This window comes from Cydia fagiglandana, chromosome 23, assembly GCF_963556715.1.
Source record: "Cydia fagiglandana chromosome 23, ilCydFagi1.1, whole genome shotgun sequence".
NCBI lineage: Eukaryota > Metazoa > Arthropoda > Insecta > Lepidoptera > Tortricidae > Cydia > Cydia fagiglandana.
The window spans coordinates 6,249,488-6,261,713 of NC_085954.1; the positions used below are offsets into that span (position 1 = coordinate 6,249,488).

Consider the following 12,226-nt stretch of genomic DNA (forward strand, 5'->3'; position numbering starts at 1 on the left):
ACATCTACACGGTGTAACATGAGGAAACCGAATAATTTTAAAAGCGTACTCCTGATCATATTTAGAGACAAAAATGTCGTATAAACTTTTTCGAAATTCGCCTAGTTTCAGAGATAATATTAATTAAAAAAAAAACATATTTTTATTGTTACATAGTGTAAAAGGCCTTTTTGGTGGTGATGTTGCTGCTATGGGACGTAGTCTAAATATCCTTATTGATAGATGTCAAAAAGTGACAAGTAACACTTTGCAAAAAGTAGGTGTTACGAAAGAAAAATGTAAAAATCAATTTTAAGTGACAAGTTTACCAATCATATTTATTTTTTATGTACAAATACATTAAACAAATTGAAAAAAAAAAGAAAAAATTTTTTTGTTGCAAAATTGACCTAAACTCATATTACATTTTTTCCTTCTTTTGACCTCAGAAATGCGTGGTTAAAATTATTCTGTTTCCTCATGTTACACCGTGTATAGTGACTTCCTTAAGTTTCCTGATTATTTACTTAGACAATACATTAAAATCAAAATGAATATGAATGAAATAATTAAATTCAAATACAAGTTCACTACATCTTATAATTATAAAACATAGTCCTCCGCCGCGTATGTCTGTTTGATGTGTGCTATAGACTCAAAAACTACTGAACGGATTTTCATGCGGTTTTCTCCTATCAATAGAGTTATTCTTGAGGAAGGTTTAGGTGTATAATTTGTTAACCCGTGCGAAGCCGGGGCAGGTCGCTAGTATCGCTAATGATATAACTACATATATAACACATGTATAAGTACGTTGAACTTGTATTCGTTCCAACTGGTGGCGCCATGATAATACCGCCTATTTTATTGATATCGTGTATCTCTTTCTAGTATTGCTTGTTAGAGGAAGTAAGAAGGACGTCAGTTTAATTACATTACATACTTACTATTTACTATATTGGTGGGAATGTTTATTGCACCATAATTAGTAATACATTATTAACTTTATGAATGAATATAAAATCTTCTGTATCGAGACACTGACACATTGTGATATAATTATAGGTAGTATGATTGTTGTTGATTGTTGTTGGGAGGTAATGGGAGAGGAAGACCGAGAAAAGGGTGGATGGACTGTGTGAGAGATGATATGAAGCGAACGCAAGTGAATGATGAGATGACGGGCGAGAGAGAGGTATGGAAGAAAAAGACATGCTGCGCCGACCCCAAATGAATGGGATAAGGGCAAGCGAATGATGATGATTGTTAATAACCAACTAAGGGCCCCCCACATCTAGCGTCTTTCGAGCGTCGGCATCTACAACTCTATGGCCGCTGCTCGACGCAACGTCGACGCAACTGCGCAGCGACGTCATTTTCCATAGCGCTGACCAGACGCCGACGCTCGAAAGACGCTAGATGTGGGGGGCCCTTAGTTGGTTATTAACAATCATCATCATTCGCTTGCCCTTCCACTCCTAAGCCTCCTAAGCCGCATGAAAATCCGTTCATTAGTTTTTGAGTTTGGGACTTTTGTTATAAGGTGTAGTGATAAATAGTTATCCAATACTAATTTTGTATTAAAATCATCGCCAAATTAACTAAGTAGTTACTAGCCTTTAATCTAAACCTCCAGCAAAAAAGGCTGCCTCAGTAAACTAGTATTGCGATACGTTTTTTCTTTTCTTGGCACCATATTTGAGACGGCTGAGTCATAGCTATAGAGCTACTTGGGTCGAAAACGTCGGGTTAGGTCATGTCTGAAGGTCGCGACGCGTTCGATACCAATATTTACTAATATTGGTAGTACTTTGGCATTTCTATTTAAAGTTGTACAGTCGATATCAAAAATGTTTGTTACTCCTTTGTATTATGACGAAAAACGTAAACATATATATGACGTCGGCTGTACGCATCCCCAACTTGCATTTTATATTTAATAATTTTCATATTGTTTCTACTTAGAATCACGAGTTCTTTCGATCCTAATGCGAGTGTCCTCAAAATTTCATACATTTTTCGTTTGTTCGTTTTGTTACGACAATAGAAGGTTATATTGAAATCGTAACCAAATGTGACAAAAATATTGGGGGCATTTTTTTCTCGTTAAGTATGAAAGGGGCTGTCCATAAATTACGTCATCGATTTTTGACCCCCCCCCCCCCCCTATAATCATCCAAAAATCATGCTTGCTTCAAATGACCCCATTTCCTCCTACTTCATGCTACCGTCATCCGATGTCCAGACCCCCCCCCCCTAATTTGAAATGACATAATTTATGGATAGCCCCAAAGGAGCTGAAGTTTATAGTTAGAAATATAGGTAGTTATTATGTAATCCAAATTCTAAAACAAAAGAGAAATTTCTATCTTTGTATAAGTTAATGAGAATCAATAGTCTTAAACTTATAGTGCTGTCAACTGTATAAATATGTAAACTCAATAAGGTTTACCTGTACATCTTACGAATACTGTGTCAAATAGGGATGTTTGTGTTGTAATTATTAGAAAAACATAGATAACACAATTTGTATTTAATAAATCGGATTGAAATATAAAAAGTAGGTGAGTTTACCGTGACGTCACTACATTTGTTTTCATATAAATGCCATATTAGCAAATCGTTTTGACAGTTCTAAAAAAGAAGCTGATTTGACTAGCAGGAATGTAGCCTATTCTTGTTTTTTATTTTAATGTTATAGTCTAGCCCTTTATGCCTATTCTCAGAACAAAACTAGAGACAGGTAAAAACCTATGCTGGCGCCAAGTATAAAAACCTTTGACCGTTGCCAATCCCATTTACTCTAAAAAAAACTGTCTAATCGCTCCAACTACATTGTTCCAGTAAAATGGCCATCCACATCAAAGACGCCGACGACCTGAAGACCAGGCTGTCCGAGGCTGGCGACAAGCTGGTGGTCATCGACTTCATGGCCACCTGGTGCGGGCCCTGCAAGATGATCGGGCCTAAACTAGAGGAGCTGGCCAACGAGATGGCCGATTCGCTGGTCGTGCTTAAGGTAATTATTAAAACAACATTTTTACACAAATAATAAACAGTTGCCAGTCAGTAGCTTCGATCATATGAGGAAGTTTACCCCACATTATGGTCCCATAACTTTATCTTAGTGAACATTTGCGTAGTATGTTATGTTATCGGCATCATGCATGGCCAAACTAGAGGAGCTTACCAACGAGATGGCCGATTCGCTGGTCGTGCTTAAGGTAAATATTAAATAAATAAAACAAAACAACATTTTTACACAAATACTAAACAGTTGTCAGTAGCTTCGAATATGTGAGGAAGTTTACCCCACATTATGGTCCCATATCTTAATATTGAATGAACATGGGCGTAGTAGGCACCAAACCACCAAAGGCCCAAATTAGAGCAGCTGGCCAACATGATGGCTGATTGGCTGGTCGTGCTTAAGGTAAATATTAGAATGTATCAAAACATTTGTACACAAAGCATACTAGTTCTGTAGGATTCTAAACAGTTGTCAGTAGCTTCGAATATGAGAGGAAGTTTACCCCACATTATGGTTCCATATAGTAATCTTGAGTGAACATGAGCGTAATAGGTACTGTTGCAGAATATTAGCTATTTTAAGTCTCAGCTTTACAAACAAAACAGAACAATAATAAATGTAGTGCAATATGATACGTCGATGTATATATTCGTTACTATATAAAATGTTAAATTAATTCCATATTTTTAATGACTTGTAACATATGGCTTTTAAATGAAGTTATTTGTTCTGTTATCGCGTGATAGCGTGCAATTTACACCTCTGATAAGCGTCTGCTCTGCCAATGTACTCTGATAATTATTATATTAACTAGCGACCCGCCCCGGCTTCGCACGGGTTAGCAAATTATACACCTAAACCTTCCTTAAGAATCACTCTATTGATACGTGAAAACCGCATGAAAATCCGTTCAGTGGTTTTTGAGTTTATCGCGATCATACAAACACACAAGACAGACGCAATATTCTTATTACGCAGGTGAATATACAGTGTGGAAAGATAAGTCGGACCTTGGAAGAAAACTACCTTAAATCCTTAAGCTGGCTCATTTTAAAGGAGACATTCCTTTATTTTTAAAAACAAACAAAACTGCATTTAAAGATTTTTCTTTTTTTTTTCTTCAATTTGGCTTGTCTAAAAAAATCTTGAGTACTAAATATTAGATTTTAAGGATATTGTATACGACAGACGAGTGTAAGACCTAATGTTTCTTGGAGAAATGTTATCATGAACATTAACTGTATCGACTAGTAGAATAAAATTGAGAGTGTTTATTTTTTGGAATTTTTAGTCGGTTCTAGTCCCGGGCGAGGCAAGCGAGTTTTAGAAAATCTTTGAATGCAGTTTTGTTTCTTTTTAAAAATAAAGGAAAGTCTCCTTTAAGTAAAATGAGCCAGCTTAAGGATTTAACGTAGTTTCCCTCCAGGGCCCGACTTATCTTTCCACACTGTATATCTTAATCATGTACGAGTACAACGTAACAGTAGATTAAATAAACTTATATATAATTATTCATTAACGCCAGTCTCAATGCCATCGCATGATGTCATCGAGACATCAGGTACCATTCACAGATATAAGTTATTATAGCATAGTGATAAATGTGTATGCTGTTAACGATATTATATTCACAAGTTGTATGGTACATACAACCACCGATCGGTGACCGGATTGTTCGCCGAATGCAATAGGTTATAGGTAGGAGGTTGCTAGGCAACCGATATTGTATGCGGCTAACGGCGCACACTGGGTAGTGTGATTTCATTGCATCAACATATATACAGATGAAGTGCATAATTGTTTACCATCGTATTTTCTCGGAAACGTTAGAATTAGTCATGCTACTTCAGTCGACATCAGTACTTTTTGTAACGAGACTGACCGAAATAGCAAGACACGTTCGTACGTTTCCGTGAAAATACGAAGGAAAGTAATTATGTACTACACCTGTACCCAAATATTACCGTGTAAAAAACTTGGTCATTTACTTTTTGATACAACCGCGGACATACAGACAGCTGCAGAGTTAATTACTTACAACAGTAGGTTATGTTGTCAAAATCCCTACCGTGCTCTAGCTAGACTATAGAATTTTATTTTATTAAAATTACTCTGTCAGACTCAAGAGCCTCAGTTCTGCCAGAGTCTATAAAACAATACAGTCATTCAAAAAAGCCGTCTATACAGGGCAATCGTGTGGGGTGCGAAGGGCGAGGGGTGCGTCGCGCGCACCCGAGCTGCATACATAGCCATTGTTAGTAGCTCGGTACTACTGTAAACTGTTGGTGTGTGAATGTCAGTGACAACCCTACTCTGTTCTTATGCGGATTCGGCATTTACGCAAACATCAAAGGCGTCGCTCCACTGTTACTTTTTACACTGTGGTTCTGCTATTAACATGCTTTATTACGCAGTTATAAACCTTAATTTCCCTCCTTCCAGGTGGACGTAGACGAGAATGAGGAGATCGCCGCCGAATACAACGTCAACTCGATGCCCACCTTCGTCTTCTTGAAGAACTCCAAGAAACTGGAGGAGTTCTCCGGCGCCAACGTCGACAAACTCAAGAACACCATCCTCAAGTTGAAGTAGAGCGCCGGCAACGGACTGTGTACTCGGGGGTAGGGTTAGACCAAAAACTACAGCTAATACCAAGTTTTTATAAATATTATATAGCGGAAATCGTAATAATAGCGCCAGGTCTTAACCTTTTGAACGCCAAAAACACCTAAAGGCGCTGAATCAAGTCTTGCCCACAGCGCCATGAACACGTAAGAAACTACAGGTTAAAAGACAAATAACACGTTTTTATAAATATATATCTAGAGCAAATCGTAATAATAGCGCGAGGTCTTAACCTTTTGAACGCCAAAAACACCTAAAGGCGCCGTAAGTCGTGCCCACAGCGCCATGAGCAAATAAGTTACATACACATATTGCTGTCAAAGTAACCTTCACACTTTCAAGTATGGTTTACAGTTTACACTCGCTCGCTTGCGCCCGTGACCTTGGCGTGTAAAGTAACGTTTTTGCTTATGACGCCAAGTTCAAAAGGTTAAGGTATTGCATATTCTTGAGAAAAGATGACCCATGCTGCCGAGATCTGGGTGGATGAGCGGGTTTAGGCATATGCCGCGAATGTACGCAGTTTCGATTCCACTTTTTCTCGTATATAAAGGATACCTAATACGTTCGGAGCTTCGTGCCTAATGTCTGGTAATAATCTATGGTTGCATTTAATACTTTGTTTAGTACGTACATATTGTGAATAATGTTTGGACGAGCTGTGTCAAAACCAATTAACGTGCGTTTTGTCAGAATCGCATCATTCTGAATCTTCTAAAAGGCATAACATTCCATTTAATGCCACTCAAATATAAGCTCTAAGCCAATGGGCTAAAGGTCTAACCCTACGAACGAGGATGTAACCATCCTATATGCACTAGAGGCCCCAAAAGATTTTATTTATTTTAAAAGGTCACAATCTCTGGTAGATTCAGCTTTTTGGTGTGATTTTTTGCGCATAATATTTTTTTTAGTTTTCACCGATATAATTATATGCCGAAAGTGTCTTAAGCTAGCACAAGATGGTGTACGATGGTCCGTTATGTCGCATTCTGCGTACTTATGTTACATTACAAAGTATTGTTATTATCAATAAATAATCGTGAAGACAGTAGGGTTTTTTAATTGATCATTCTCCTTATCGTATATTATACTCCTTAAACTATAAAACTTTTGTTCAACAACTTTTAAAAATGATGAACCTTTAGACTTCCTCTGCTTGGCTTCAATGTTCGTTGACATCAGTGTGTTTGACGTTGCTTGTCACGCCTTAAACATTACAAAATTTGCAATACATTGCGTCTTAGAATAAACTTTAAAGAGTAATAAAAATCAAAACAAAGTTATTTTTAAAAGTTGCTGAACAAATGTTGTTCAGTTTGAGGAGTACAGACTACTGTTTCATTTAATGCTCCTGTTACAGGAAACACCCGGTATATAATATAAGGTAGAGTCAGACCAAGTTTTCAACGATTTTGATAGCACTCGCAGTGCAAGTGATTTTGAAAACAGTGGCAACATTGTCGTAGTTTTTGTTCGAACTTCAACTACGGTTTTCAGATTTTAGCCGGAGAGCTAAAAGCTAGCTACGGAAATAGGTATGCAATTTATAGAGCAACGAAATCCCTCTAGTTAGTGTGCCCTGCCATGCTAACAACATAGGCAGTAATCGGAGTTGAAAAGTCATGCAATTAGGATTGTTCATTTTTTTTCAAATGTTCTATTTCGAAAACCATTTCGAGATATAAGGTTTCTAAACAGTTTCCGACATTTGCTGCGATATAATAATTGAGGATTGAAGATATTTCAACAAATATCCTTATGACCTTAGTTTGACCTTCTCCTGGGCTGAATGTAAAGTCATTGCATAATAAAAGTTATCGAACCATAGTAAATAAATCCGTCACTCACGTATTGTCAAAGTTATCATTGTCATCGATTGTCATAACAAAATTTTTCAGTTAAACCGCTGCGCTTGTTTGTTACAATTTGATCTATAATTAATACCTAAACAGTAGATTTCATTGCTTAATAATATATCAAAAACCTTGTTCCTATGTGTGGGAATGATTCACAAAAATAATAGTTCGAATCCACGAAGACCTACGACGTGAAAGATGGTGCCGTGAATTAAACTTGGAATACCTACCTACTCCACGTGTTACACACAGTATTGCTGTGAGAATCACGTCGATGTAAGTATAAAATTAATATTAATTTACTACAATTAAGTATTTAAAAGCTCACTTTATTGGTAGGGTCGTGGTATCTATTTATTTTCTGTGGTAATGTAGCCAGAGTATCTAAAGGCAAACCGTTAAACAGAGATGGTGCCTACTAGAAAGAAGGAATATACAAGAATACATAGCCATACTCAAAATTCAGCCTGAAACTGCTTTAAAAAGATATAATTTCTAATTTCCAGGTACATGTTGCAGTTCAAGCTGCTGATATCATGGTGGACAAGACTTAATAAAGAGTTGTGAATAATAAAACATGTTTTTGTTTACCTACTTTTTTATTAATTTGGGAAATATGTTATACATATATGTTTCCAAAAAAAATTGTAACTTTACATTCAATGTATGTTTATCATGTTCTGCACGAGCATCTGACAATGATGGCTTCTTGTTGACCATCCAGAAGAGAAGTGTATGGTTTGTTATTTACTCTGTTCCCAGGCATTATTTACGGTCGTAAAGTATTACGACGATTAATAATTAATATGACGTTCGTTTCAATACAAAATGCTCAACTTTGTTCTGGGCCCAAGTGCAGTTACATATCTCACAGCGGTATCTAAATAGGAATCACGATGACCTGAAATAATAGGATATAATTAGCAAAATTGGCATGTTCCTAATATAGTAGTATAAGTATGTAGTACAATATCCAAACAATGGTGACAAGCCGGTAGAAAGCACCCACTGGGTGCTAAGCTACCTTTAGCAATGGACGCTTGTAACGATTTTATGAATCCAATCTTCTTACAAATCGAATCAGTTAAAATATATATGATGTAGGTAACTTACATTTGTATTTTTGCTCCCTTGATTTCAGCCAAGTTATGGTTGGAGTTGGATGCTATATGGATACATACTCCAATAAAACTAATTTATATTATATAACTTAGGCAGATTTCTGGAATCAGCTTTCTCAAATTTATAGCGTAGGTATTTTGAAATTAATGATTCAAAATAAACGAGTTTTCCATTCCAGACGATTGTTATTTATAGAAACACGTGACACTGACATTGTCGACAGGTGACATTACAATCAATTGACAATGACAACTATTTTTTTAATGCTTGTTGTTGCTTGTGCATTATCCTAATCAGCCGACGACATGTAATTTACGAGAAGTCGTATCTCATATTTTCAATAAATTATAAATATTTAACCGAGCCACGAATTACTAAATCATTCAAATTGGTATCTTAAATTAACCTATATTTTCAGAAAATAAAATAAAAATGGGGGTCTAAAAAAAATGAACAATCCTAATTGTTTATCTTGTTCTCTTTGAATAAGTTCTTTATTTAAACGATGATTTTCATGCAAGTACTGCACATTGAATAACAATGCCAGGCGTTTTATTTGGGTGAAAAGTAGTGCCAGGTGATGAAAGTACACAAACAGCTGCCAGGTTTAATTAATAATGATAGTATGGCAGCCATAATTAAATACATAATCAGCTATTATATCACACCAAACTCGGAGCTCTATAAATTGCACACCTTCAAAATTGAAGGGATGTTTACAAAAACAACATAACTGCTTAGAGCGGTTGACACTTTTTTAAGAACATTGTTAATCGTTTCAGGTGTCAACCAGTGTAGTCAGTTATGTTGTTTTTGTAAACATCCCTTCAATTGATTTTAAAATCCCTTTGTTGCCCATCCACTCTCACACCCACCGCTGAACAGCTGCCAGGCGCCCGGATTAATAAATAATGATAGTATGGCACACTAGAGGGATTTCGTTGCTCTATAAATTGCATACCTATTTCCGTAGTTCTTAGAATTAGTCACGAGGTCCGTGGAGCCCTTAACGTAACTCAGTGACGTCTGGCAACACTGACTCGGGGCATTACCAACATCACTATTTCGTTGTACACGTAGCGTATTTTGGCAACATTGGATTGGCATTGTAGGTGTGACGTAATCGTGAAAGCATCATTTTACATTCTTTCTGAAGCAGTGAGAGTGAGTCTCGTCTTAAAATTACGCTGTTGAAAATTACGTAATAATTTTCGCACTATTTCAACCCAAATACGTCACATTTCCCGCGATGGGTAATTGTTGTGCAGCCTGCATAGTGCAATGCGTGGCCGGTTTCGTAGTGTACACCGGCAAGGGCCTATGGCTGTTGGCGAAGCTGGGTTTCATAGCCACGGGCGTGGTGGCCGGTAGCCTGGCGGCAACGGCAATGTCCTTCTTCGGGGATGTGGAGGCGGGGAGTGTGATAGCGACCGCTACGTCCATCGGTATGAAGATGTAGCAGGCTAGCAGGTAAAGTCAAATCAAGTAAACTTTTCTGTTTGTTATATGTAGGCCTTTACGCACTAGCGGTTAACCCCTTTAGTACCGTTTGGTAACTAAAAATTGGTAACCAGCTTCGAAACGGGAAAGAAATACCAATTCGTAATCTTGATTCCCATTCTGTAGCTGGTTACGAAATTTTGGTTACCAAACGGTACTAAAGGGGTTAACCGCGCACTGACCGCGCGGCTAGCCGCTTTTCCAATTTAATATGCTACCGCTTGTGATCGTACGCACTTAACCGCCACAAAATTTCAACCGCAGCGGTTGAATGAAGAGCTGCATGATGCAGCACGATCGAAGTGTTGCCTCCCTGTTCCACTTGTAAATTCGTACGTAAGTGTGACAGGGCGGCAACACGTTGAACGTGGTTCGCGGTAGGCCCTCTGTTTCGTAGTGCGTCACTGCATCATTTCCCCTTTATCTCTTCATGGTTCGGTCGTCAACAGCTATATCAAATATAGTCTTGTACATATGTAGAGGGCCGTCTAAATTAACTCTGCACCGACTTTGACAGAACAAAGTGTGAAAGTGTCATTATAAACGTCATAAAATCATAGGAGGCTTGGCTCGACTCTGCATGACCCCTATTCGACAAGCGACGTTTGACGTATCGTGTTGATCTCCCGTTGATGTGGGAAAAATCATGTTCTCGAATACGTACAATGTCAACATTTGACAGGTGACAAGCAAACCAAACCAAACCACTCTTAGTTTAGAGTGGAGTTTTGGTTGTACCAAATGATATTATCCACCGTTGATGGAATCAACACTCAGTATGCAATAAAATCAACTGTTGATTTGACGTGGATGCGAAATCTGACAGTTGTACATGTCGAATTTGGCCCATTGTCTATCCAAATCTATCCGTGTGTCAATTCGTGGGTCAAACAGATCACTGTGTTACGTTCTTTCCTGTGGACATACACAAAGTTAAGGGCTATAAAGGTTAATTTTCTTATTTAACCCTAACCCACGTAAAAAGGTCCTCCTTTTATTTACAGAACTATGATAAAATCATTACTTACATGCCCACAAGCTGTTAACTATTGCCCACAGGGGAGAAAAATGTACAGTTCGCGCGAACACGCTAGTTTTCTCTCCTGTGGGCAATAGTTAACAGCTTGTGGGCATGTAAGTAATGATTTTATCATAGTTCTGTAATTAAAAGGAGGACCTTTTTACGTGGATAAGGGTTAAATAAGAAAATTAATCTTTATAGCCCTTAACTTTGTGTATGTCCACAGGAAAGAACGTAACACAGTGATCTGTTTGACCCTCGTAGGGTTATTTTTTTAATGCAAAATTATTAAATTATATCAAAACCAATACTTACAGTAGTTTATTTGTAAAAACAAACCGACGAACGATACCAATAAAAGAGGATATTTTTCTTTTACCGTTTACTTTAAACATTTTGTCCTTTGTTACAGAATCTGTACGCTGATCCTAATGTTGTGAACTAATCAGCGCCATTTTCCCGAAAAATGAAGACTAATTTAGGCTAATTTAATTGTTAGCTCTGTTTAAGCTAGTTTTAATATTGTACCTACTTAATAAACTTGTATTCAACAGCCACACTTGCCCGTGTTGGTCTTACCTAGACAATACACCTTATACACCCTTCTCCCTGATGGCTCCTCTACACGATGGGCCAGCACCGGACACTCCAAGGGACGCAGCCATGCGATAGAATGAGATAGCAATATCACTTGCTCCCTCTAATACATAAATGCGTCCCTTGGAGTGGCCGGCGTTGGCCCATCGTGTAGAGTAGCCATGACACTGGCGGCCAACAACGAACCAATTGTATTCTGCGTTCAGTGAAATCGTAATTCCGGGATTTCGGAATGCATGAATTTCTTTGGATGCAAAGTTGTAAATAGCAACACGAGATCAAATTTGTTTAAGTCCCGTGCTTGAGTCCCTCACTATGTTCAAGATTCTAAATAAGCGTAGATCGTGATTCTATTATAGAATCTTTCGCATACTCGAATCGGGACTCGAAATCACTCGAATCAAAAACAAACTGCTCTCTTTTTGCACAAATCAACAATGCGTGTTAGTTGTGTTTGCTCAGAGCAAAAAAAGGTCAACCACGGCGTTGCAT

General features: G+C 37.7%; 1 protein-coding gene across 2 annotated transcripts in view; it reads left to right on the forward strand.

Annotated features, from left to right (window-relative positions):
- The window catches only part of LOC134675911 (thioredoxin-2-like), a 50,345-nt gene extending 43,659 nt beyond the window's left edge, over window positions 1-6,686 (forward strand). For both annotated transcript variants that reach the window (XM_063534256.1, XM_063534255.1), the window contains exons 2-3: window positions 2,824-2,998; window positions 5,453-6,686. In XM_063534256.1, the coding sequence (XP_063390326.1) occupies window positions 2,828-2,998; window positions 5,453-5,602 (321 nt within the window). In that variant the 5' untranslated portion in view covers window positions 2,824-2,827 and the 3' untranslated portion in view covers window positions 5,603-6,686. The remainder of the gene's footprint in view (window positions 1-2,823; window positions 2,999-5,452) is intronic.
- Window positions 6,687-12,226: the final 5,540 nt, after the last annotated feature.